Source organism: Clinocottus analis, unplaced genomic scaffold (assembly GCF_023055335.1).
Source record: "Clinocottus analis isolate CAN_PGR_092001 unplaced genomic scaffold, fCliAna1.0.p SCAF_19, whole genome shotgun sequence".
Taxonomy (NCBI): Eukaryota; Metazoa; Chordata; class Actinopteri; order Perciformes; family Cottidae; genus Clinocottus; species Clinocottus analis.
The window spans coordinates 25023-51457 of NW_027175920.1; the positions used below are offsets into that span (position 1 = coordinate 25023).

Here is a 26435-nt window from a genome sequence, read left to right on the forward strand (position 1 = left end):
CCTACAAAATGGCTGATATTGCATTTATTTTTGCTCGTTTCAGCATCATAACTGCCTGATTAGTTCTTATTCTTCATCATAATTAGAGATAGCTGGCCTCGTTTTGAGATCTAACAGTTCCACACTACAGTATGCAAGTAGGCCAATGATGAGGTCCTCCTGTATGTGGGTCACCTGAGACATGTACATCACACATGCTGGTTATCACACTGCTCACACACACAGACACACACTCAGCCGCTGTGAACAGAAACTAAAGTCCACCTTAATCCCTCAAAGTGTGTGTAAAGAAATGTCAGATTACTTTGGTTTATAGTCTGTCTTTTAGACCTTTTCTGCAATCAGAAGGTGGAACAGACGAACTCCTGCGAGTTCTAAGAAGCTAAAAGCCAAAGTGCGGTTTTAGCGCCAAAACCTCGTGGTAAAAATAAATAAATCTACTACCGTGTCTTCAATAAAACTCCGTCGACATTGAACCTCTATCATAAACTCGACCTTAAGGCAAAGACACATTCGGCTAACTTCGGCTGCGACATCTCTTTCTAAGAACCGTGTACTCGCGGTGAAACCCCGCCTGCACCTGTTTGAATTACCTTGTCAGCGTCGCCGGGAAGGAGACAGAATGTACCTGGAAACTCTGTGAGGTCCGTTCAGCTGTCAGCCATCGCGTTAATCACGACAGGTGGTGCCTCCGGAGCCTCGCGCTGTGCTTTAAGAGCAGGACGCTGCTCAGAGCGCCGACAATTATTACCTGAGTGGAGGGGCGGGGCCTGGCCTAGCCGTCAGGTGTACGCGCTAAGCCCCGCCCCCTAACTCTCCGAGGCCGTTTACAGGTTAGTGGGTTCAAATAAATGCGTGCGTGCTTACACAACTTCCGGGTTTTCATGTTCTTTTCTACTGTACTATTGTTTTGGTACATTTACTTAAGTACAGTGCTGACGTACACACATACACACACACACACACACATATATAGATATAATATATAGATATATATAGATATATATATCTATATCTATATATATATATCTATATAAAATATAGATATATATATATCTATATAAAATATAGATATATATATATCTATATAAAATATATATATATATATATCTATATAAAATATATAGATATATATATATATAAAATATATATATATATATATATATAAAATATATATATATATAAAATATATATATATATATATATATATAAAATATATATATATATATATATATATATATAAAATATATATATATATAAAAATATATATATAATATAAATATAATATATATATTTTATATAATATATATATTATATATAATATATATATCTATATATTTATATAATATATCTATATATATTTATATAATATATCTATATATATATTTATATATTAGAGCTACTTGTCTCCACCTTGTGGTGGATTCTAGTAACAACTTGTTTTTCTTTACTTACAGCAGAATAAACTTTTCTTTGAGGACCTTTAGTAGATAAACTCACGTCAGCAGAACGTTAAGCATTTTGATTTTACAGAGGTAGAATCTAAATCTAAAGTACTGTAAAGTACTTTACTGCAGTATTTAAATGTCAGATGTCAGTTTTGTACCTTCTCAATATTACGTCAGAAACTTTGCAGCTTCATATTAATTCAGTGGTGAACGTGCAAAGCAAACCTTCATAATCCATCTATATTGTTTTTAGTAGTGTGGGAATGAAAACAGCGTCTCCAGTGACGTGTTGGATCAAATCATGTTTATTAATGTGTTCAGGAAATCCCCACAGAAACAGTTTACAGGGGAACGTTACAGATTTACAATCTTTCTCGACAGAAGTGCCAGCTTAACCCCCGCTCTTTGTTTGTTTGTTTGTTTGTTTGTTTGTACGCCCGCTGACGCTCCCGCTCCTCCTTCAGGTGGTGTGGAGGAGCGGCTGCACCGAGAGGACCGGTCACAGGTAGAGAGCCTTCATCTGGGCGTCGCTCCTTCACCTTCACCCTGACCGGGAACGGCTGGACGCCGCCTTGTTTTTCTTTCCGATTTTTCAAAGTAAAACTGCCAACCGTTGGTAAGAAAAAACCCTCTCTTCCGCCCGCCCGGGATTCACTACGTTCATGTACAGGATTCGTCGTACTGCTCAAAAGAAATGCATTTGGTTCAGCAGTCAAAGTACAAGTAGAAACGCTAAAACTAGTTACAGAGGAAAAAAACCAAAAAAAAACACATGTAACGTCTGAAAGGAGCAACATGTGAAGCTTTGTGGACGCTAACGGCTGCAGCTCGTGAAGCGCCGTCACCTTGTTGTTGTTGTTGTTGTGATGATTCATTGTACCGAAGGTCGAATTAAACGTTTACTTCCCCCAAAAGAAAAGAAAAAAAGTTTTGACAATTGCGTAAACTCTCAGATTTAGTTCTCTAATTTAGTTCAGTTTTGAATGGTCGGCTTTCTTTGTGCTTCACAGTCTCACCTGCTGGGGGGGAGGAAGAGGGAGGGAGGGGGAGGGGGAAAAAGGTAGTGTTCATTGGAGAACCATCGCTAAGAATAATCTGTTATATTCCAATATAATAATAATAAAACAAACGGCATGATTTTCAAATGACACCAGAATGATCGAGGATGGGCGTTTCTTGTTGTTTTGTCCTTTTTCCTGTTTTTTTTTTGTTGATTTGCTTCGACCTGATACAGGTTAAGATGCAACTTACTGAATCTCTTACTGGTGGGTTTGAGGGTTCAAGATCAAAACAAAAAAAGGAGCTTTAAAATGAACATTTAGCATTCAGTCTACATCAGGTGAACGTTGCTAGTTAACATAGATATATATACTACAGGGAGGGAGGGGGGCTTGCACCCTTGCTCTTTCTTTGCCGTATGAAAACCATGCTTCCCCTGGAGAGTAAAGGGTGTGGGGGGAGGGGGGGGGCCGTGCAAGACTTGGAGAGGAGGGGGGGGGGGCAGAGGCTGAGTTTGGTGGATGGAGATAGGGGGCTTGAAAACCAGACTGCTGATTCCACAGGAGGTGTGTAAAAGGCACGCCAGGGTTACTCCCAATCCCAGCCAACATACACAGAGACGCCTTCACACACACACTTACTCGCTGAACACACAAGGTACACGCACACACACACTCACGCGCACACACACAAGCAGCACAGGCTACAGCCCCGAGAGTACTGACGAGGGCAGAAAGCAGGAGGGAGGGCATGAAGGAGGTTCTTGAAAGAAAGAGCTGGGGCTGAAGATGTGTGTGTGTGTGTGTGTGGGGGAAGAGGGTGAGGAGGGGTTAGATGTGAGAGAAAGGGTGGTGGTGGTAAAGAGAGGGAGGAGGGGGTCTGGGTCCGGTGCTGCCGCTGTGTCGAAACAGAGAGAAATAAACAACAAACAAACAGAAAGAAAAACAAAATAAATCAAAAAAGGGTTGGAATGGATCATTTCTGGTTCTTCAGCTGGTTGGAGAGCCAGTCCAGGCCCTCGTACAGCCCGTCCCCGCTGGTGGCACAGGTGGCCTGGATGTACCAGCTGCGCTGGCGGAGGGCGTGCAGGCCCAGCTTGTCTGTGATCTCGGCGGCGTTCATAGCATTGGGGAGATCCTGAGGAGGAAGAGAAGGAGGAGGATGATGAGGAGACGCAGCCGGTCAGGATGAGCTTACGATTGCAGAAGTCTGATAAACAGCATCAGAAGTCAAACCGCTCAGAATTCATCTCTAACATCTTTTTCATGACGCTGTGAACAAATCAACTACGCTAGCTGCACGTGTTTAGATGGATAGATAAAGATATATATAAATAATAGAACAGTATATGGACTCGTCTTCAATCGTCGAGCACAACGGCGCCCCGGTGTCAAGAGACAGGAAGTGGCGCCTCACCTGTTTATTTGCAAAAACGAGCAGCACGGCGTCTCTGAGCTCGTCCTCGGCGAGCATTCTGGACAGCTCCTCTCGCGCCTCGTTCACTCTCTCCCTGTCGTTGCTGTCCACCACGAAGATGAGCCCTGCGAGCAGAACACGGGTCAGACGCGATCATAGGTAAAAAAAAAAAACACACACACACACACACACACACACACACACAAATGTTGAATCCTCAATTGGCTTCTGGCTCTGAAGCTCCTTTTTTTTTCTTCTCACAGATCAAAACTGTGACTTTGTTCCCTTGATAATTTATTCCTGTACAAATTGTTCTCGCTGCTTAACGAGTCTCTTTGACTCAAAAAAGAAGCGCAATATTCATGTGTAAGAGTTCGACAAGCACCATAATTAATAACCCGACGATATTTGGGGATCATGAGGACAAACTGGGTATTACAACGTCTGCAGCTCAGCTCAGGTATCGAGTGCAGACAACAGATCTTTCACAATAAACTGACTCCTTGAATCTGACGGGCTGAGACTTCATGGCACGCCATAAAGTTTTTCAGCTTCCTGGTTTAGTGCTTCCTCGTCCGCAGCGCACTAGACGGGCAAACAAGTTATGGCTACGGGCCATGTCATGACTTGAACGCCTGTAAACAAGTTAAACTGAGTTCAAAAGACACTAAAACCAACTCACGATCCTCATGAAAGCAGCAGGTATCGTTCCTGTGGACAGTCAGCTCAACCAAACGGTGTCATTGTGTATTTTTAAAGGTTTTAACTCTAGGTTTTAAACTAACAGAATACAAAAAGTATCTTACTTATTTTACACGTGTTGTCTTTGGAGGTCAAGTCAGAAAAGCGGCTGCTTCCTTCGGCCAATCAGAGTTGAGAAAGGGCCAAAACAGGAAGTAGTTTGGTATCTGCTTCTAATGTTTGATGTAGGTATTTAGGCCCCGCAGTTCTCATAGCAGAGTATTTTTTCTCTAAGAAGACGGCGTGTCCTTATGAACCCATTAAAGATTATTATGGTTTTAGTGCGGACGTTTTATTTAAATGATATCTGGTGAGAGTATTTCCAGAGAAAACTTTAAATAAACGCCATTGTTTATTTTATTTCTCATCCTTGTGACCTGTGAGATTCATATTTAGGTTGATATTTCGCTGTGTGTGCATAAACATGCTGAGACCCGAGCGTCAGCATCTTTACATGCTGTGGAAACACCAGCACCGTCTCCAGTTTTCTAAAATACTCTTTTTATTATATAATTATTAGCGATGCTGTATTTAACCGTCATCACCAGAAGGATGGTTTCACACGTTCAATTTCACACTCGGCTGCTCGGCGTGAGGATAGCGCCGCTCGCTGCAGCTGGATGTTTGTGCGGTGCGTTCGAGGGAAAACGGGGAGAAGTTGAAGCAGAAAGCTGTCTGGGTGGAGGAGCTCGATCAGATGACATCATCTCAAAACTAAAACTAATAAACATAAAATGGCAGTTGAGTTGAGAGCGTCCACCCCGGGTTGTGTCACAACAAGGAAACACCGAGAGCGTCTTCACGCAGCGGATGAATCACACCAGAAGCCATCTGAACAATAGTGCCTGAGTCATTGGTTGACTAATTCTAGGAACATTGTTTATGCACCAACGAGGCCACCTATAGGCGGCGCTGGTCCCCACATGCTAAAGCGCCCCTCACCTTGAGTGTTCTGGAAGTAGTGGCGCCACAGCGGCCTGATTTTGTCCTGACCGCCCACGTCCCACACCGTGAAGCTGATGTTCTTGTATTCTACAGTTTCAACGTTAAAACCTGGACAGAAGGAGGAAAACACACGGGTGAGTCACCGGACAACTCGTCAGTAGCATCGATATCAAACCCCGTCCAGTTAAACACCTTTGATTATATAAATAATGTTCATTCAGACTAGTTCAAAGTGTTGCAAGATAAACAGGGCTGGGGATGAATCATCAGGTTTCAATGGTCATCCAATGACAGAATATGAATTTTTATGTGTGACTTGTTTCTTTTATCAGCTAGTTCCTAATTTATGTAATAATTTTGAGAGGATTTAATTTATGCAACACTTTCATAGTACAGTCTCGTAAATCGGGTATCAGTCCAAAACATGAATATCATTTTGACAATAGTATAACATTCAGAAGGTGCTCAACAGGGATGAACAACAGTAAAAGATGTGCGTACCAATGGTGGGAATGGTGGTGACTATCTCTCCGAGCTTCAGTTTATATAGAATGGTTGTTTTTCCAGCAGCGTCGAGCCCAACCATGAGAATCCTCATCTCTTTTTTGCCAAACAGGCCTTTGAATAAATTCGTGAACACATTCCCCATGGTGAAGCTGTGAAGGAGAGAAGGAACCGTTAGAGAGGAAGATCGAGCTGAGAGGAAAGGAGGAGTCATCGCTGTACCATCAAAACCAGTCACAGAGACCCAGTTCACCCAGTAAACAAACAGAGCAGGTTGACTATGTACATAAGTATGTCCCTCCTGTACTGTAATGTACCGGAGTATTTTCATTTACCTCAACTGTAGAGAGGGAAATATTGTACGTAGAATCTACCACATGTATTCATAACTTGAATTACCGGTTACTTTGTTGATTCAGATTAAAGCACAAGACAAATAAATTAATACAATGTGATCAAGCTACTAGCAGTAGTTTAGGTATTCAAGTGCTGAACATCAATAAGTATAATCAAGTTGCATAACTTATTTCAAATGGGTCATTTTGAGTACTTTTGATATAAATAGAAACGTATTAGCGTGAATATATTAGGTATATCCACACTATACTTTTACATAAATAACATACTGAATGCAGGACTTGTACTAAATATTTTCAAACTGTAGAATTATTTTTCCTCAAGTATAATATTTAATTCTTCTTCTACCATTGCAGGTTGATGACTGACGAATATTCAAGTAAAAAGACGATTTTGGTAGTTTTTGTAGTAGTATTCGTGTTTTATTCAGTCACGACTATATCATATATACCATCTAATGTAGAATATGACTGAAAAGATATAGCATTGTGCTGATATAATACTATAAATAGAGTTGGATATAAAAGGAAAATGTATACATATATTTCAATCACACTTGTAACCCTCGACAATAGTGTCATAAACAACAAAAATGGAGTTAAAACATTCCTACATTCATTGTATCGTCGTCCCTTAATTTAACGCCTACAATGGAGACTTTGAATCCTGTTTTAAAGCCGTTGTGTGGAGGATAAACGTACAAACGTGTGTCTGCTCCCTCGTCGAGAGAAGGGGACGCGATGACACAACGCATGAATGGATAAAACACGGTGGGAAGGACACGAACGAGTCCGCCAACCCGGATCAAGCCAAGCAGATAAGCGAAGGCCCGTTTCCAGCTGGCGGACTGTGCCCGTGTGTAAGAGCCGTCACGGGACCACTGCCCCGGGGCCCCAGCGTCCCGGTGACGGTCGAGACCTCGCGGGTGAACCCGTTAACTGCAGTTGACAGGTCGCCGGTACGACGGTTATTACAACAAAAAAAGCCAAGCCGATTAACGTCACGAAGGGCGGATGCTTTCGGCTCGTTAGCTCGCGAAGCTAACGACGGCGACGCAGGACTTCCGCGGATGTTACGGGGCGAGAGAAGAAGGACAAAAAAAGCAAATGTTAACGGCGACACGTTCAACGTCGACACGCTCGGTTCATTTCGGGTCCCGTCGTTTCGTTAAAGTACCTCTTTCTTTCGTTTCTTCTTTTTTTATCCGAAAACGGGAACCCGCTTCAACGTTCGCCGCGGTGGTAGCTAAGCTAACGGCTAACTGCCGCGTCACAGTAACGGCAGAGAACACCGTGACGTCGGGCTCAACCGCCGGCGAAAGCGAGCAGTTCGCACGCGGCGGCAGTCGGTCCACGCGACGTGACGGTTTTTTAACCCGAAAAACGGCGCGTTTGTGCGGGGTTCTTACCTTTATTTTCAGAAAGACAGCTTCTCGATCTTTCCGATATCTTTTCACTGTCACTCCAAAATGGCGTCTTGCGCAACCGGGGAGACGCCGGCGTACGAAGGGGGGGGGAGCACTTCCCACTATGGAACCTGATCCAATCACAGCGCGGCTGGCGCGCCTCATGACCCGCCCCCTGTTGTCCCGCCGGCCAATCACAGCGTCGGCTGATCCCCTGCGCTCATCCATGGCGTGCTCATTGCACAAAATGTCGAGGAAGTGAACCGCACTCAAATATACTCAAGTTTCAGACACAGTGCACTAGCAGACACAACATCCAACAGCTTTTCACAGGACTCCACTGACTGGAGTGGAGTGTTTTTTCTTTTTTTTCTTCTCACATGTGATCATAACTGCCGCTTGAGAACATGATAGTGATGTATTGTTTCTCATGAATGCAGCATCAGGCCTATGAGGGCCAAAGGTATGCAGCAGAGGTGTTGTTTCAGTGGCCGGGCCCCGGAGTTCAACCATACAATAGACTACAGCGCCTCCAACCGCGTGGCAACAGTTTGACAGTGTTCTCGTGCAAAGGGCCGTGCAGCGCCATGAAGATAAGGTTTTCCAGTTCTTTACTGACGTATTTCCATTGTATGCTACTGTCTACTGTATACTTCTACTACATCTCAGAGGAACACATTGTACATTTTACTGTACCACATCTTAGAGGTATATTGCACTTTTTTTGCTGTACTACATCTCATAGGTACATATTGTACTTTTTACTACATTAGTCTGACAGCTTTAGTTTCTTCTCGGATCTACTTCCTGTTCAGGTAAAACTGCGTTGATGTCGAATGTTTGTGATAAACTGAAGGATGCAGTGTTTCATTTACCTTCTTCAGATAAATAAACTGTAAAAATCCTATTGGGTCAGCTGTAAAAGGCATCCACACAAAGCTGACTATCAGCATGTTGATGGAGTCATTTATTCTTTCAGCCTTTATTCTTATAACATGAAGAACTAATAACTTGTAATAATAACTAACAACTTTTCCTACAGGCGTAAAGGGCGATTGTGAAGGTCACATTTCAGCTTTTTTTTCTATATATTGGATATTTAATTATGATTAAAATGAACCTGACTCCAAACTTTGAATGCGTAACTAAAATGAGTCTTTGTTCTTGCTGCAGGCTCAGCCATCCGTTCTGCTGCGTGTTGACACGCTGCTATCGCTGCCACTGGACACCTGCTGAAAGTCAACAAAGACGCCTTCAGTGGTCCGGCCTCGAGCCGCCGGACCACTGGATTATGATCCCTGGTGGTTTTTATGTCCTGGGTCAGAAGGATTCTAATCCGCACATTAATACTCGTGCTGGGGAGCTGGAGAAGTGGTGATGTTGAGGACAGAAAAAAGGAAATGAGAGTCAAACACTTGCTGACAGACGGCGGGCCCTGTTTAAATATTAACTATAGGTGGAGCTACTCGACCTCCGCATTCTTCAAAGATCATTTGAAAGGAGAAAAACAAGACAGATTTTGAGAAATACGAGTTTGAAAACATTTTGTCCAAGACAAAAAGACCCAGAAAGCTTGGACTAAAAACTCAAATTACAGATTTATTTACATATCTAGGCTAAATATAGTATACTTTGAAGATATAGAGTAGCACAAAGGTCTCTAGATGTCTTTAAATGCTGAATATAAACACCCTTCAGTGTCCTGATATAATAAAATGTATTCCAGTCATGACCTCGGTTCTCACAGGTGGCCGAACATTTGTAATAATTCATAATTTCTCAATGAAAATCCACCACGGTGCCGACGTACTGAGAATTAATCTGAAATGTCTGAAAGCCGTGAGTCTGAATCATGTGACCTGATGACGTGAGGGCAGTTCCCCATGTGACGCAATCACATGAACGCTTTGCTTTCTTTATGTTGTAAACGCTTTCAGGCCGAGCAGCTCGAGGAAGGAAGGAGGTCCACGGCAGGAAAACCAGCCTCAGAGGTGTTTAAAATATTTTTTTTAATAAAGATATAAAATTTCAGTAATGTTCAAGTATGAAAGTCTCGAGGGCTCACATGGCGTTACAGTTCTTCATTGTTTTTCAAGCAGCTTCCCTCTGAACGGCATTTTGAAAAGAGCACCGAGAAACACGACTTTACAGGATACAGAGGAGACGAAGAGGCGACAAAAGAAAAGATCAAAACACAAAAGAAGAGAAATGTCACTGAATAAATCACCACTCAAAGATTCCTACCAAAATGCACCAGCTGACCTACTTTATATATATATATATATATATATATTTATATATATATATATATATATATATAAAATTATAAATAATAATGTGTCTGTATACATTATTATTTATATACAAATTTATATAAATATATAGTTTTAAATGTAAATAGTTTTTATATATTATAAAATGTCCCTGTGTTGCATCATGTAAACACATTTTCCATAAATCATTGACTATTTATACACATTTATACTTCCATTCATATCTGCAGCACATCTACACACGTGTGCGTCCACGTGTCATTCAACGACCAAATTAGCGCAAAAAAAAAAAACGTTTTTTTTTTTTCCTTATTCCCGGAGTTCCAGCTTTCCGTCGGTGACTCTCCACCTCCAGCGCTGACACCGGTCCGGAGCGGGAACGCAGCGCAGCCACAGACACGACTCTCTGACCTCCTGCTCGAAGGACACCGGCTTCCGGTCCAGAGTCTCCAGCGTGAAGGATTTACCCGAGATCTGCCAACGACACACGAGGTCATCATCAAACCTCCACGCCGACTGGAAAGTGTTGAAAAGTGTCAGTGCAGAGACACAAACTCATGTTTACTGAGGGAATACATCAAGAGAGTCATTCATATAGACTTCTATACAACCAGAGGAGTCGCCCCCTGGTGGTCAGGAGAGAGAATGCAGCTTTAACACATGAAGCATAGACTTCTATACAACCAGAGGAGTCGCCCCCTGGTGGTCAGGAGAGAGAATGCAGCTTTAACACATGAAGCATAGACTCCTAGGTATCCTCTTCTATGTAGATATAAAGGACTCATGCTAAGCTAACGGAAACGCAACCCTAATGAAAACAGTTATAAATATATTATATTACATTTCTGCTTTCACATAGTTTTTAATTTAGTGGGATTGAGACGAAAGACAATCTCTACTAACATCACACAAGATAATCTTTATCAAACAGAACAATAATCTTCAGGCTTCATCTGGATACCAGGAACCGTCCGAGTCTCTCACCTGGTCGCTAATCCCGATGGCGACGTGTCCCACTTTGACCTGCCGGCGCTCGCGGATCCTCAGACACTCGCCGCGGACGTTCTCGATCCAGATGTCCACACCTGGAGCGTCAGAGCGGCGAATAGCAACACATTAGCAACCGGAACGCCGAGTTCCTGAGCGCTGCACTATCCGGGCCGTCTCACCTTCGAAGCAGTACGAGGCGTGCTGATTGGCCGAGGCCGACCACTCCAGGTGTCCGTCCGCCTGACTGTTGCTGGAGGAGAAGATGCCGGAGCTCAGGTCATCGGACGAATGGCCGGACTCCTGAGAGAGAACACGCAGGGAACGTTTAGCTTTTTCAGGGTCTAGATTTTGTTTGACACACACACACACACACACACACACACACACACACACACACACACACACACACACACACACACACACACACACACACACACACCTTATCTGAGGCGTCCATCTGCGACGAGTCCGAGCTGAAACAGGACGGGGGGTCGTCTCGGGGTTCGGGGGACGGCGTCTGGACCGCGGTGCCGATAGCCGCCTCTAGTGAGCGACAACACAGCGGCAGTTTAGCACCCAGCGACACGCTTTCCATCCCGTTAAAGGGTTAAAGGATTCAGAGAGGAACTTCACCGAGATCACTGACATTGAACAGAAATCTGAACATTAGATATTTTTTGTTTACATATTAGTCAAAAGTGGGAATTTTGGATATTTGTATCACTCCATCAATCAGAAAACGACCGATGAAGACTGTTTAGTTTCATGAAAGACTTAAGTCTGAGCCTGAAAAAGCTCTGTCATCACTGAAAGACGCAGCATCCTGATAAAGTGTCGTCGCGTGAGACAAGGCGGTTCTGGAGGAGTCGGTCCGGCTCACCCTCTCGGAGGTTTTCCAGCTCCGGCTCGGATCCCCATGAGCCGTCATTTGTCTGTTGGCCTTTTTGCAGCAGAGGGAAAATGCCTCGGAGGACACGGAGATACTCTGTCGACACGGACGAGTCCCACTCCTCCTCTTCCTCTCCTTCCTCCTCCTCCTCTTCCCAGTCGCCCTCGTAGCCCGGTCGCTCCTCCGCCATGTAAATATCCTCCTCCGAGTCGGAGCCGGTGTCCCAGTCCTCTACGTTGGCGGAGTAATCGTCCTGCAGGGGTTTAGGCCGGGACTCCCACTCCCCGACGAGGGAGTCCGTCTCCGCCTCGGAGTCTCGGTCCGAGTCGCCGTCCCTCCAGCCGGCGCTGTCCTCGTCCACCGCCGTCGTCCTCCAGGGGCTCACCCAGTACATCGTGGTGGACGGTTTCGTCGGCTTGATCCCGGGGGACAAAGAGCGGGGCGTGTCCTCGTCCTGGCTCTCGTCGCGCTGCAGCTTCTCGTGGGCACTTTTCACGGACCAGAGGCTCAGACCGCCGACTGTGGAGCAAACGTAGAGACCTCAGTGACGCAGATAATGTGCTAATAATAATAACGTGACAACATTAAGGTACTTGAGATGGAGAACGTTTGGTTGTCGCACTGTTTTCATACTTAAAAAACAAGATAATTCTGAGATAATATTGAAAATCGCTGACAATCGCGGTTTTGGAGTGCCTCAAGGCACAATCCTGGGTCCTATTTTTTTTGGATTTTTTGGGGATTTTACTTAAAAACTACTTGCACAATTTTCACAGTCCAAGGAAAAAGGCAATAAAGAATAAATAAATGACATCACAAGATGATTCATGAACACGTAACACATGGACCTGCTCTGAGGGCCTTCGTGGTCTTCATCCGGAGCTCCTTCGCCGGCGCCCGGCGGTCCGGATCCTTCTGCAGTCCGGCCCTGAACACTTTGGCCGTGAAGTTGTTGCAGTTGGACGGCACCTCCCACAGAGGAGGAGGCTCGTTGACGATCTGACAAAAACGCATGGCGGCAAAACGTGAGAAAAACCTCAGTGCGCATCTCACGTTTCCGTCAGAGAGGGAAGAAGACTCTCACCTGGAGGCACAGCGGGTGGGAGTAGCAGCGCACCCACGGGTGGCACCCGTTGAGCATGTGCAGCAGCATGCAGCAGCTGCTCCACACGTCCGCCTTGGCGCACGGCCGATCCCCTCGGGCCACCTCGGGGGCCATGTGGGTCTCGGTGCCGGGGAGGGCGGCTCCTGCGTCCACAAACACCGAGTTCATCATTCATTCACGTCTTGGTGATAATGTTGTTGTTTGTATGAACGCTGACGTGATATAAAAACCTTTCTGAGGCCGTAGGAGCACAGTGGTGTCAACTATTTTGTAAAATATCTCTTAAAGGCCTTCTCTTTACCCCTTTCATTATCCTGGGGTTGAATTAAGCTATGTAACCTTAGTAAAAAAATTATTTTTTTTACAAAAAATAAATAAATTCATCACGAACCAAACAGCTCATTTAAATTAAATTAATTTTATTTTGTTCAACACACACAGTGGTTTTCCACCCTGACTTGGTCTGGTATGACCGATAGCTTACGGTGGCTAACACGGATTAGCAAACTTTAGGTTGACATTGCTGTATAAATAACATTATTGCACTCAATATGTGCAAGTAATTCGTAATCTATGTTCTCTTAGTATATTTATTTTTTTAACTTTCTGTTCCAGCTGCTTGTTTCTCTCAGTAAAAAAAATATAACTATCGTGAAATCTGATCAATGGTATATTTATAAAACAGTGTCAATGTTTCTTTGTCTTCTTTTTTGTATTATTTAAAAGGGCCAATGTGGATGGAGCCTTTTAATGCTTTTAGGTTACCTGAAGGCACCAAAGTCGTCCAACACGCTTACAAAAGGACTTACTAAATCCTCCACACTGAACCTTTCAAGTTGATTGATGTAACTAAGCCCAGTAGTGGGGATCAATACACATCAATATCTAATGTGAAGTTTATCGCTGACTCGTTAGACTTTACTCACCCCTGAATGCGTTGGCGCTCCATCCATCGTCGTCTAAAGTCTCCGAGAGACCGAAGTCACAGAGGAAGGTGTCTCTGCAGTCTGCAGACAGCAGCACGTTGTCAACTAGAATGAAATCAACACGTCAGATTCATTGGGACAACTCAATATATGCCGAGTAGTCTCTCTCTTTTAGCTCTAGACGAGGACGTAGACGAGGACGTAAACGTCTACGTCCTCGTCCTCGTCCACGTCCTCGTCTACGTTCACGTCCTCGTCTACGTTTACGTCCTCGTCTACGTCCTCGTCTATGTAGAGAACGTAGACGAGGACAAGGACGTAAACGAGGACGTAGACGAGGACGTCAACCCATGACAATTAAAATACTTAAATACTAGTAGCTTAGAAATTCCACTTTTAAAATTGTATATCCAAAGTATCAAGAACATACCTTTCACATCCAGGTGGAGGATATTTCTGTGGTGCAGGTGCTCAAGTGCCCCCAGGGACTGATGGAGGTAGTGCAGGGCCAAATCCTCAGGCAGGGAGTTCATCTCCTTCAGCAGCTGTGCCAAACATGCTGCAGAAGAAGTGTTTGGACAATTATTTCACTTTTGAACCATCCACTTGGTCTGAAAGTGGGCGATTGTACCGTCCACGACGTGCAGTGATCTGTGCGGTTCATTTGTCGAGTTTACCCGGCTTCAAGTCCATGAACAGCACCACGTTGAGGTCCTCCCTCACGGCCCCAAAGAGCTCCACGACCCGAGTGGAGTTGAGAGCGCTCCACGTGCTCACCTCCTCGCTGCTGAAGTGACTCAGCGGGATCTGAGGTCAGCGGACAACAATGTGCTTCAGTCATTTTAAATCACTCGCCGCGTCGGGCGTTGAGGAGACTTTTGGGTGGTGCACATCTGGACTTTCTTTCCACTAAATGACTCACTCTTTCTTGGCTTACCCTCTTGGCAGCACATTTGAATCCGGTGCTTTTGTCCCGGACACAGAAGACGTCGCCGTACGAGCCGTTCTGGATGTGGTGCAGGACGCAGTAGTCCTCGCCCTCCCGGTACCGACCGCCGCTGGGCCGAAGCTCCTGAAGGATGCGAGAGCACACGAGGACAAGTGTAAAAGACAGAAGGGCGGATCAACACACGGCCACACATGCATTGGGCCACACCCGGACAGATGTTTCTGTCATCAACACATACCTGCTTTAAGAACAATGCCGACATAGTGCTTTTGAAAAGACTTTTTGGGTTCTGGCTTGTTTTGTTTTTTTACAGTGTTTGATTTTCATATCTTATAAATGGATTAAGTCATATGTAAGGCATGTTATTATGATACAGTGCTGGATGTAGATGTCTCACATGATGAAACACGAGTCCTTCATTGACAGCCGTGCTGCTCCCCCAGTCGTCTGGAGTCTGTTTGATCAAATCTCTAAAGAAAGGTGAAACAAAGAGCTTGGGCAGCCGCGTCACTCGGCCTCTCAGGCCGCCCAAAACCGTGTCGATGTCGCTCATGTCATCCACACCGAAGGCCCACTGGGACGCATCCGCGGGGCTGTGGGCGGAGCCGGAGTCCGAAACCCCCGGCGGGCTTTGCACACACCCCGTCGAGTCAGAATCCCACTCCGTGTGAGAGGAGGAGGTAAAACCGGACACCTGCATCAGGTCGAAGGCTAACTTCGACGTTCCGGCCCCGACTCCAAAACCGTCCGGCGCTCGTGAGGCGTCCTCTGCGGCGCACGACGAGTCCGACTCGCTCTCGTGGGTGTAAACGGACTCGGAGTCCTGATTCAGGCTGCAATCGGAGTCCGAGCCTCCTCCGTCGTCTGCGGGCGCCGATCCGTCCTCCGCTCCTCTGACTCCGTGGTCGCGGTCGGTGAACTGAGGAGGAGGCGGGATGATGTCGGCCGGCTTCAGCCAATCCAGCTCCTGCACCCACAGACCCTGGATGATCGGAGGTCGCTCCCCGTCCCCCCGGCTCCGTCTGCCCGTCTTCCTGCGTTGTTTCCTCTGGAGGTGGTGGAGCCGGAGTTTGGCCGTCGCATTGAAGTCCTCTTCCTCCTCCTCCTCCTCTTCCTCGGTGTTAGTCAGGAGGGCAGTTTCCACGGCGAGAGACCTGCAAAGTAGACGACGAAGAACAGATTCAGGGTACGAACTAAGATGGCCGAAGGGTGAAAAATAAACTACACAACGGGAAGCAAAACAAACTGGGAAGCACGCGGCCAATTAAATACAAAATAAACCAGGAAGTGAAGTTAACTAGAGTCCATACGAGTCGTCACACTAATCCGGTTGTATAGAAGTCTATGCTTCATGTTAAGGCTGCATTCTCTCTCCTGACCACCAGGGGGCGACTCCTCTGGTTGTATAGAAGTCTATGCTTCATGTGTTAAAGCTGCATTCTCTCTCCTGACCACCAGGGGGCGACTCCTCTGGTTGTATAGAAGTCTATGCTTCATGTGTTAAAGCTGCATTCTCTCTCCTGACCACCAGGGGGCGACTCCTCTGGTTGTATAGAAGTCTATGCTTCGTGTGTTAAAGCTGCATTCTCTCTCCTGACCACCAGGGGGCGACTCCTCTGGTTGTATAGAAGTCTATGCTTCATGTGTTAAAGCTGCATTCTCTCTCCTGACCACCAGGGGGCGACTCCTCTGGTTGTATAGAAGTCTATGCTTCAATTGTTAAAGCTGCATTCTCTCTCCTGACCACCAGGGGGCGACTCCTCTGGTTGTATAGAAGTCTATGCTTCATGTGTTAAAGCTGCATTCTCTCTCCTGACCACTAGGGGGCGACTCCTCTGGTTGTATAGAAGTCTATGCTTCATGTGTTAAAGCTGCATTCTCTCTCCTGACCACCAGGGGGCGACTCCTCTGGTTGTATAGAATGTCTTTCATTCTTAGTATCTGCATGTCGGATTATTTTTGAAATGGTATTTTAAATTCTACCTACGTTTCAACATGTTTGTGTTCTAACAGGTGTAGTATTTGTCTTGAGGGTATAAATGAGGTACTTGTGCTTCTTGAGCAGCTGGGCTCTCCAGTAAGGACTCTGTGTGTTGGTGGGGCTGAACTCCTGAAAGTCTTCTCCTGGAACAGAGGCAGGTTTAGCTTTAGTTTATAGAAACTGTGATTCCAAATTACATTCACTCAAGGTACACAAGTGAGAGTTAGCTACTCATGCTAATTGTAGAAATACATCTAGTCGAGAAGACGTGGCAGTTTTTACTCAAATATCTCCTGCATACATATTTATTATCGATAATAAACATCTCCAATGATAAATCGGCGACTCATGGAGGCCGTGCAGCGTTCATTGATCCACGTACTCTCCGCCTGTGCCACGATGGAGACGCATTGGCTCTCCTCGGTGGCGTCCCGCCCCCGTGGGACCGCGTGATTGGCTGTGCCGCGCTGCATCACACGGGTCAGGTGGGGGCCGATGGCCTGGACCAGCGAGTCCTTCTCCTCCTCGCCGCCCTGGCCGCCGTCCTCTTTGCCCAGGAAGGAGAGTTCGGATCCTCCGGTCACGATGACGAACGGGGTGTTGGAGTCGAACATCCGCGGTATGGCCATCTCTGCGCCGCTGAGCTTCTATACACCACTGAGCTTCTATACGCTGTCAGAACTAGGAGGAGAGAGAAAGAACATCAGGACGTGCAAACTTTCGGTTCAGTTTGTTCATTTGTTCATTTGTTTCTCAGCAGGGTTACTGAAAAAACCAAAGGCCTGATTTTCATGAAACTTGGAACTGTAAAGACAGTGGTTGTATAGAAGTCTCTGCATTATGTGTTAAAGCTGCATTCTCTCTCCTGACCACCAGGGGGCGACTCCTCCGGTTGTATAGAAGTCTGTGCTCCATGTGTTAAAGCTGCATTCTCTCTCCTGACCACCAGGGGGTGACTCCTCTGGTTGTATAGAAGTCTATGCTTCATGTGTTAAAGCTGCATTCTCTCTCCTGACCACGAGGGGGCGACTCCTCTGGTTGTATAGAAGTCTATGCTTCATGTTAAAGCTGCATTCTCTCTCCTGACCACCAGACGGCGGCGACTCCTCTGGTTGTATAGAAGTCTAGAAGGTGATTGACAGGTCTCGACCCCGGAGACATTACGGCGGTATGTTGTATTTAATTTGTTTATGTCGTTGTCACTATGGCGATACTCCGGCCCCGCAGGTGTCGAGTGTCATGTTGATAATATTAGCGGCTCCTCTCCACCAATGGAAAAGCAGAACCAGCAGATTTGTGATTGGCCTTTGCGGAGGCCGGGTGTGAATGAACGGACACCGGCGGCGGGTATAAATAGCGCGCGGTTGGGGGCGGTGGCGGGTCGGGGGGGGAATCGGGCACGCGGGGGCGAACGCCGCGTTCCTTCCACCGCGCCGGGCCCAGCTGTCGGAGTCGCTCTCCCTCAGAAACGCTCGCCATGTTGACAAGCGAATGCCGCGGAGGGATCGAACACACGCGCGTCCCACGCACAGAGACGGCCCTGAAGGCCTCACACTGCAACAGTGAAGTTAAAAACTTCAGTTTTTAGAGTAGTTGTAGTTTTCGATCACAGTTTCTGTGACCGAAAACTACAACTACTCTAAAAAACGGTGAAGTTTTTAATGAATGAACATAGAGGAAGAAGTCAAATAAAACACATGGGTTGTGGATTCAAGATATTAGACATTAACAACTAAGATAATACAAAATTAAATTAAAGAAATGTAAATGAAGTTGATTTTATTAAACATAAGCTAAAGATACAAAAGGAAAGATGAATAGAAAAAGCAAAATAAACATCCAAAGGGAGTTATGTCGAACTAAAACACTCATGAAATACAAGATCGTTGATCCCGTCCCAATTACAGCCTCCTCCCATGATGCATCACTCACTGCACTTCCGGTCTGCTCCTTCGTCTGTGACCCGAACCCCTCCGAGCGCTCACGAGTCAGAACTGCGAGGTTCCTCAAAGTCACATTTACCTCAGAGAGAAGAAACCTCCTGTGGCCGCTGCAGAAGAAGAGGAGGGAGAGGAGGAAGAAGAAGAAGAGGAGGAAGAAGAGGGTCCAGACTGTCTTCCTCTTTGTCCGTCCTGTGTGTTAATGTCCTGTGTGACCTACCGGCTCGCTGCTCCCCCGCTAACTTTGCTGATTTGTCGACCATGTGTGTGAGATACGAGCTCTTACACCTCCGTGACCACGCCTCCTTTACCCAAGCCACGCCCCTTCATTAACCACGCCCCCTCTGGATGGACTCGTCAGCCCTTTGATAAAAGAAATATTAAAATGTTCATAAAAGTTTGACCATAATCGTTTTTATTGGAAGGACATTTCCCAAAAAGAATTCTAGATATTTATTCATCACTAATATCAGATTTGTTTTCAAACACTAAAAACCTGAAAAGTGAATTCTGTAAAGAAATAAAGATTTATGAAGTGTTCTAGGTTAAGTTTGAATAACGAGTTCATTTTAAGTAAGGAATAAAATATATGTTAAAATCTCAGAGAGGACCGGACCTACACACTGCTGTGGATTAACACAACACCAGGGGTGTGTATATATATGTGTGTGTGTGTGTGTGTGTGTGTGTGTGTGTGTGTGTGTGTGTGTGTGTGTGTGTGTGTGTGTGTCTCTCCCTGGCAACATCTGAATGGATCAGCTGATGGACCAATAGTGAAGCTCAGAGGAAGTCAAAAGGTTTGTCGCTCTGCTGTTGACGGTCAGAGACGCTAAACATAGAAGAGAAAACACACACACACACACACACGATAGAGATAAAGATGTGTGCACACACACACACACACACACACACACACACACACACACACACGGGGAAGAGTTTTACATTTTGGGGGAAAACAAGTATTTTAGTCGTACGAGAAGATCAAAATCTGTTTAATATGATGCTGTACAGGCGTTAAGTCCCGACCCTTCCACACACTTTAATCTGAGTTGTCCCATCAGTTACTTCTGTGCCCAAAGAAGATAAACAGCATACTTGTGGGGTTCATGGGGTCCGTTGCCTCAGTGACCTCCGACCTCTTTAAAGCATCAGAGCCGCCATGTTGGTTTCTGACCACAAGAGGGCAGCAGCTCTAATAAACCTCATGACGACAGAGGGAAAGAGTGGATGAGGTCAGAGAGAGGCACTTCCTGCCAGCTGATGACATCACTACATGACATCACTGCATACATGCATTTCATGGAAGGATTAACCCTCAGGAGGTGTGAAAGCCTCGTTGTTTAGACGACACCAAGAAACAAACAGAAAGGCATTTTATAATTATATCACTTTATTCACCTTAAACGAGTTTATCACCAGCAGCTGTTTTCATCCTGATAGAAACTAAATGCAGTTTATTAACAAGCTCAGCGTCACGTCTGAAACATTTCTATCGTAACACGACCGCTCATGAAGGTTTCCTTCTGCAACACAGACGGTTTTGATCTGCACAGGATGAGTTGAGAATAATAAAGTTGCTGAGAAATGAGATTATGATGACGCAACCTCGTGCACGCCGCCACCTCGTGCACGCCGCCACGCGTTGAACTAACAGACAGAGTCGGTGATGTCACCTGATCAAAGTGCTTCTTCGTAAAGTCTTCACTGCCACCAGGTCTCCTCTTCACCAGCTCCAAAAATAAAAAAATAAAAACACAGCTCCGACAACGGGGACGGATCAAAGATGGCCGCCTGTCGCCGCACCGGGTGACTTACAGTCCAGCGCCTCTCCTCCGGTCCCCCAGCAGAGCGTCCCAGGTCAGCTGGGAGCTCTGGGAGCTCTGGGAGCTCTGGGAGCAGCCTCCGGCCGCCGGGTCGCAGGAGTGTCCAGCGGGGCAGCAGAGCTGGGAGCCGGGGCAGCAGACCGCCTGGCAGACGAGACGGAGGGAGGCAGTGACCACAAGAGAACAATACATAGTCAGGATTGATCGCGTTTGTAGCTGATTGAGGCAGATTTAATAAACCATGAAATAACTCACTACATAAAAATCAAACTTGTAGATAAAATCACTTCAATTATAATTATGTAAATACATTGAAAAATAGACAACATTTTATATGAATCAAGTTTGTTTTTTTTAGGCTAAATGCCCACAAACTTGCATTGAAGCAGAATAAAAACAGATTGTGAATTTGGAAAATTAAATCTACATTTTAAAAACAAGAAATCAGCGATCGAGATAAATTTGGTTTGATAAAATTCAGATTAAAATCACAATTACTGGAGATATGATTACTATGGAAGTCCATTTCCGCCCCCCCCAAAAAAAAAAAAGTCATATGACCCCGCACCTCAAAAAAGTCATAAAGAAAAAAAAAAAAAAAAATCTAAATATTCATACATTTTTTTGGTCATAAGTAATAATTTTTAAACAATACAGAGAAATAGTTTTTATTTATAGATCTGGAACTAAAGTCCTAAAATATTTCTGTGAACATCCCGCCAAAATAAAACAGATAAAGACTGGACATAATAATTATTAATAACTCAACACTGATCGTCACTAAAGTCTATTGATTAGATGATTAACACGTCGACACAGCGCTCTGATGAGTAATATTTTGTACCTGGGGGGAGGGGCAGCACGCCCAGGTGGAGGCCGACGCCCTGCAGCAGGTGTGGCGCTCGGAGCAGCGGAACTCCCCCGTGACGTCACATGGTACGTCCCCGCCGCGCTCAGAGGCCTCAGCGTCGGGTCGTACCACTCGGAGCAGCGGGACGGGGGGGCGGAGCGTCTTCTCGCAGGTGCCGGTCTGCATGTTGCAGGTGTAGCCCTGAGGGCAGCAGTGCTCACGGTCAGCGCAGCACACCGCCTGCAGGAGGACAAAAAATACATATTCATGACGCCCAACATGTCCCCGTCTCAGTAGGGAGGTCTTTACTATTTACATGAACTTCCCTGGATTATTTTATGAAGTCAACGCCCCAAAAAAACTTCAATGAAGTGGAAAAGGACCTCGTGACCCCTCACTGACCTTCACCAGCGGGCAGCAGCCCCACTCGCCCGTCTGCAGCTTGCAGCACGTCGTGCCCGACGCGCAGCTGCTCTTGTCGTCGCACTTTGTGTCGGCGACGGCGACGTCCGGCTCCTCGCTGCGGGCGCTCAGCTTGGAGAACCAGGGCACCACGACGAGGGGCCCCTGGGTGCAGGCGGAGCGGTGCGGCTCGCAGGCGTGGCCCGCGGGGCAGCAGTGGAGCCCGTCCTCGCAGCACACCGCCTGAGGAACAGAGCGACAACGCTCGAGGAAACCGCGCTGCAGCCGGCGTGCGCGCTCGCGGTCTAGCGACGTACCTGCGGCAGCGGGCAGCAGCCCCAGCGGCGGCTGCCGGCCATGAAGCAGCAGGTGGTCTCTCGGGGGCAGCTGGTCCGGGCGTCGCACGCCTTCCTGTCGGGCTCGCGCCGCAGCGCCGGCAGCTTCTGGCTCCAAGGCAGGACGAGCGCGCCCGGCTTCACGCACGAGCGCGCCGCCACGTCACAGGCGTAGCCGGCGGGGCAGCAGTGCTCGCGGTCGTCGCAGCACACGGCCTGAAGGAGGAGGAAGAGGCGGAGACACGAGCCACGAGGACAGAAACAGTCAAGATGGAGGTCACGTGTGTTTTGTAAGAACGTCTACAATTGTGACTTCATGAGCTAACGAGGAGGAGGAGGAGGAGCCTCTGACCTGAGGAACGGGGCAGCAGGCCCACTGCCCCGAGCTCTTCTTGCAGCAGGTGGTGCGGCCCGGACACGCCGTCCGCTCGTCACACTTCTCCGTCTCCACCGTCGTGGTTACAGCCGGCGTCTTCGCCAGCCAGCGGACGGGCGGCCAGAAGCCCGCCGGGTCGTCGCAGGTCTCGGCCTGCAGGTTGCAGACGGTGGCGTGCGGGCAGCAGTGCAGGTGATCCTCGCAGCACACGGCCTGTTGCAGGGGGACGGACCACTTACTGGATGCAACGTCTGACACGTCAGTTTTCTTGTGATTTGAGTTTGATGCGTGTGGGCGTGTAGAGAGGATAATCTGCGTGTAGAGAGGATAATCTGTGTGTGGGCGTGTCTCACCTGCGGCAGCGGGCAGCAGTCCCAGCCTCCGCTCAGCGTCCGGCAGCAGGTGGACTTCCCTGGACACGTCGTGGACTCGTCACACTTGCCGTTTCCGACCGGCGACAGCAACGGCACGGCGGCGGCGTGCAGCGTGGCGGCGTGCAGCGTGGCGGCGTGCAGCGTGGCGGCCATCACGGCCGTCTCTCCGCGGGCGGAGATGCAGGCGCTGTGGGCGACGTCACAGGATGTGCCTTCAGGACAACAGTGGATGTGATCCGAACAGCAGACGGCCTGCAGGGGGAGAGGAACGTCTAAATATACACAAACACTTCCTGTTTGGCGCACACAGCCCGCCTCCACCGGGCTTTTATCTGTGACTCACGTCGGGCATCGGGCAGCAGCCGTACGTGCCGTCGGCCATCTTGCAGCAGGTCGTCTGGTCGGGACACGACGACTTCTGGTCGGGACACTCGACTGGCGGGACGAGAACACGCCGTCAACACTCGTTTGACCTCTGAACTCCTCCGTCGGGACGGCGGCTCTCGTCGTGTTTCTTACCGTCGTCGGACGCGGCGGCGATCCTCTTCAGCGGCGCCGCGCTCGCCGTCTCGCCGGACTTGCAGATGCCGTGCTCCACGTCGCACTCCGTGTTGCTGGGGCAACAGTGGAGGCGGTCGCTGCAGCACTTGGCCTGCAGACGAGTCACAAACATCCCAGATGAGCGCTTCAAGCTCACATATGAGCAAAACCCATGTTGATAAACAAATAGACAGGAGATATACATGTATACATATATGTGCATGTACACATATATATACATATTTGTCTCTATGAACGAGTCATGCGTACCTGAGCGTACGGGCAGCAGCCGTACGCGCCGCTGCTCAGCAGGCAGCAGGTGTAGCTGTCCGGGCAGCTGCTCTTTCCTCCAGGACACGACACCGAGCCGAGCGGAGGAGCTGCAGGTAAAACAAGCGCTTCAGTTATTAGCATGGCATCGTCAGCATATCAACAAACATCTAGTTATTAGTAGAGAATATGGAAGACTATTTACGCCACAAGAAAATCATAGCTGTGACACAAAAAAAAAAAAAAAACGCCGGTCTAACACGCCAACTATGCAAGCTAACTGTTGACGTGTTAGCTCAACAGATATTAGCATTGCTGTTAATGTAGCTGCTGCTGTGTTCCATACCCGAGGCGTTGCCCCTCCTCCTGGCGGGCTCCTTCTCCAGCATGGGGAAAGACTGCAGAGAGGACGCAGACACACACCTGGAGTGTTCAAGGTCGCACCTGGTGCCCTCTGGGCAGCAGTGGAGTTTGTCCTCGCAGCACACGGCCTGGTGGAGAGGAGCGCACACAGTAGGATTGTGAGAGTGAAGCAAGCAAACCCAGCATGCAGCGTTAACAGATATTTAACAAGTAGGAAGAGAGATTTATTTCTGCAGACAAGAGAAACTGGACTTCTCGTCACCTTATCGAACAGGCAGCAGCCCCACGAGCCGTCGGCCAGCTGGCAGCAGGTCGTGTCGTCGGGACACTCGGACTCTCGGTCCGGACAGACGACGGCTTTGAGCTTCTCCTGGAGCTGCAACGCCACGGCCCACGCATACCAACGACCACACACACACACAGACACACACAGACACACAAAGACACAGATCATCCCGTCAATGGCAGGACTTCACATATACAGACTCTGTTCTCTATGGAGATGCAAATATTAAAAGACACGATGCTCTACTTCTGAAACAAAAAGGTCATAAAGTCTGTTAACAATTCTTCAAAGAGGAAAATGAAACATTGTTTTAAAATGCCCATGCTCTTTATGTTTTTGCGCCATCTTAAAAAAAAAGGAGCTAACAATAATAATAATAATAATAATAATAATGTCCTCCTTTCGTTCTGTTCTTCCTCCCTCCTCACCTGAGCAGCGAGCGGCGCCCGGCGTGCCGGCAGCCGCCTCATCCAGGGAAGAGAAACCGTGTTGTTGACACAGCGGCGGTGCTGCAGGTCGCAGCGCGTCCTCTCGTAGCAGCAGTGCAGGTGGTCCGAGCAGCACTCGGCCTGCAGGTGAACACAAACGAAGGGAGGAAGGTTGAATTGGAGCGACGTCGCCGGTTGAATGAAGCAGGAGGCCGTGACTCACGTCGGGCAGCGGGCAGCACATGTATTCTCCCTGCGGGTTCTTGCAGCAGGTGTTGCCGTTCACACACGTGTCTCCGTCCGGACAGACCATCGCCGAGCTCAGGCCCAGCAGAGCCGGGACCAGGACCAGAACCCACATCTGAGGCAGAGGACCGGAAACTGAATATTTGTTTTGAGTCAAACTGCAAAACATCTTCCAATTGTTTTTTCTAACTGTTTAAAAATCGACAATTACAATTTATTAGATCATTTCCTAGATAATTCAACAGTCCAAGCATAATTTTGTGTTTATTTTTAACCCTAAGAGAAAAACAGTACGTTTTAAAAAATCTGGTAACATTTTTTGTTGATTGAATTATTGATTTATTAATCACTTGTTGCAGCTGTAATGTGTACAGTCTGTAAAAGATGTTAAATAATAAAGATACTGCTTGTGTTTTTTATTTTAAAAAAAAGGTAACAAAAATCTCATTTTAGGAGGACAAAAAAAAAGATATTTAGCATTAAAAAACACATCTCTCAAGCTGCAGTCAGTAAATGAAAGAGTAAATATGACAATGATGACGGTTTATTGATTTGTTCTCGGATCTATAAAATCATAGAAAATTGCAAAATAAATGGCACAGAATAAAGTATTTAAATGTTATGCAATAAAAAACAAAAATCTGGTATCAAGTATAAAAGACAGAAATTTTAAAATACTCCAAAAAAAAATACAGTATTTGAGTAAATGCAACACAACTGAAGCTGATACACTATGAATATGTTAGGATTAAATATATTATGAAATTATAAGTATTAAATATATGAACCATCTCGTTCAGCTGATTTTAACGAGCAGTTTCTCCTCACGACCTACAACACGGCTGTACTGTGATTATACACATCAAACGCAGTACTTGTACACCGTTGCCACAAGACATTTCCCCCTGAAAGTACCTGTAAACCTCGAGCTAGCCAACGTCACAGGGTTAGCATGTGGCTAACGACGGAGCTAACCGGTTTGAATGGCTTTCAGCCAGCGAAGAAACCCGGAAGTGTTTTTTTTTTCTCACCTGATAAATCTGATGAAACTGAAACAAGCAAAGTCCAAAAATGTCGAACTCTTCAGCGGCTTCACAGAAACATACAGAGCACAAAGGACCGAAGCTGCTCGCACTTAGAGGGTCACATGACACGCGCTCACGTGACGCTGCAGGTCTGGCCTTAAAGGGCCAGGACGCGGCAGCTCGTCACGTGATCTGAACGTGTTCTGCTTTATAAGTAAATATTCATCAAAGTTAAACGAATACAAC

General features: G+C 46.8%; 3 protein-coding genes across 4 annotated transcripts; all 3 read right to left on the reverse strand.

Annotated features, from left to right (window-relative positions):
* Window positions 1–1737: 1737 nt before the first annotated feature.
* On the reverse strand, window positions 1738–7974 carry arf2b (ADP-ribosylation factor 2b). Of its 2 annotated transcripts, none has more exons than XM_068582527.1 (5): window positions 7819–7974; window positions 6051–6205; window positions 5547–5657; window positions 3864–3988; window positions 1738–3584 (listed from the first exon to the last, which is right to left on the reverse strand). In XM_068582527.1, exons 2-5 carry the CDS (start codon window positions 6196–6198, stop codon window positions 3423–3425), a joined length of 546 nt encoding a protein of 181 aa, XP_068438628.1. In that variant the 5' UTR covers window positions 6199–6205; window positions 7819–7974; the 3' UTR covers window positions 1738–3422. The 2 variants fall into 2 exon arrangements, with proteins under 2 accessions (XP_068438628.1, XP_068438629.1); XM_068582528.1 differs by lacking the exon at window positions 7819–7974 and adding an exon at window positions 7587–7728.
* Window positions 7975–10182: 2208 nt separating this feature from the next.
* LOC137789210 (mitogen-activated protein kinase kinase kinase 14) lies at window positions 10183–19229 on the reverse strand. The gene is made up of 16 exons (XM_068582529.1): window positions 19089–19229; window positions 18861–18978; window positions 17311–17609; window positions 16996–17071; window positions 15345–16101; window positions 14936–15070; window positions 14676–14805; window positions 14429–14557; window positions 13999–14103; window positions 13052–13215; window positions 12816–12966; window positions 11959–12486; window positions 11518–11621; window positions 11258–11378; window positions 11073–11173; window positions 10183–10562 (listed from the first exon to the last, which is right to left on the reverse strand). Exons 3-16 carry the CDS (start codon window positions 17555–17557, stop codon window positions 10398–10400), a joined length of 2913 nt encoding a protein of 970 aa, XP_068438630.1. The 5' UTR covers window positions 17558–17609; window positions 18861–18978; window positions 19089–19229; the 3' UTR covers window positions 10183–10397.
* Window positions 19230–20243: 1014 nt separating this feature from the next.
* On the reverse strand, window positions 20244–26320 carry grnb (granulin b). The gene is made up of 14 exons (XM_068583293.1): window positions 26196–26320; window positions 25142–25279; window positions 24919–25059; window positions 24467–24580; window positions 24188–24332; window positions 23842–23951; window positions 23551–23683; window positions 23375–23466; window positions 23011–23283; window positions 22634–22870; window positions 22264–22497; window positions 21947–22189; window positions 21539–21784; window positions 20244–20838 (listed from the first exon to the last, which is right to left on the reverse strand). Exons 2-14 carry the CDS (start codon window positions 25277–25279, stop codon window positions 20683–20685), a joined length of 2262 nt encoding a protein of 753 aa, XP_068439394.1. The 5' UTR covers window positions 26196–26320; the 3' UTR covers window positions 20244–20682.
* Between the last annotated feature and the right edge of the window lie 115 nt (window positions 26321–26435).

Bases quoted from the DNA above. Each gene is read 5' to 3' on its own strand.
- arf2b (XM_068582527.1), bottom strand. From the start codon at position 6,198: ATGGGGAATGTGTTCACGAATTTATTCAAAGGCCTGTTTGGCAAAAAA. The intron at 5,658-6,050 runs GTACGCACATCT...CCTTCTGTCCAG, and splicing joins CACCACCATTCCCACCATTG to GTTTTAACGTTGAAACTGTA. The intron at 3,585-3,863 runs GTGAGGCGCCAC...CTTCCTCCTCAG, and splicing joins TCGTTTTTGCAAATAAACAG to GATCTCCCCAATGCTATGAA.
- grnb (XM_068583293.1), bottom strand. From the start codon at position 25,279: ATGTGGGTTCTGGTCCTGGTCCCGGCTCTGCTGGGCCTGAGCTCGGCG. The intron at 25,060-25,141 runs GTGAGTCACGGC...GTTCACCTGCAG, and splicing joins TGTGCTGCCCGCTGCCCGAC to GCCGAGTGCTGCTCGGACCA. The intron at 23,284-23,374 runs GTGAGTCACAGA...CTCCCCCTGCAG, and splicing joins GCTGCTGCCCGATGCCCGAC to GCCGTCTGCTGTTCGGATCA.
- LOC137789210 (XM_068582529.1), bottom strand. From the start codon at position 17,557: ATGGCCATACCGCGGATGTTCGACTCCAACACCCCGTTCGTCATCGTG. The intron at 17,072-17,310 runs GTACGTGGATCA...CCTCTGTTCCAG, and splicing joins CATCGTGGCACAGGCGGAGA to GAGAAGACTTTCAGGAGTTC. The intron at 12,487-12,815 runs GTCCATGTGTTA...TTTGCTCCACAG, and splicing joins CACGAAGGCCCTCAGAGCAG to TCGGCGGTCTGAGCCTCTGG.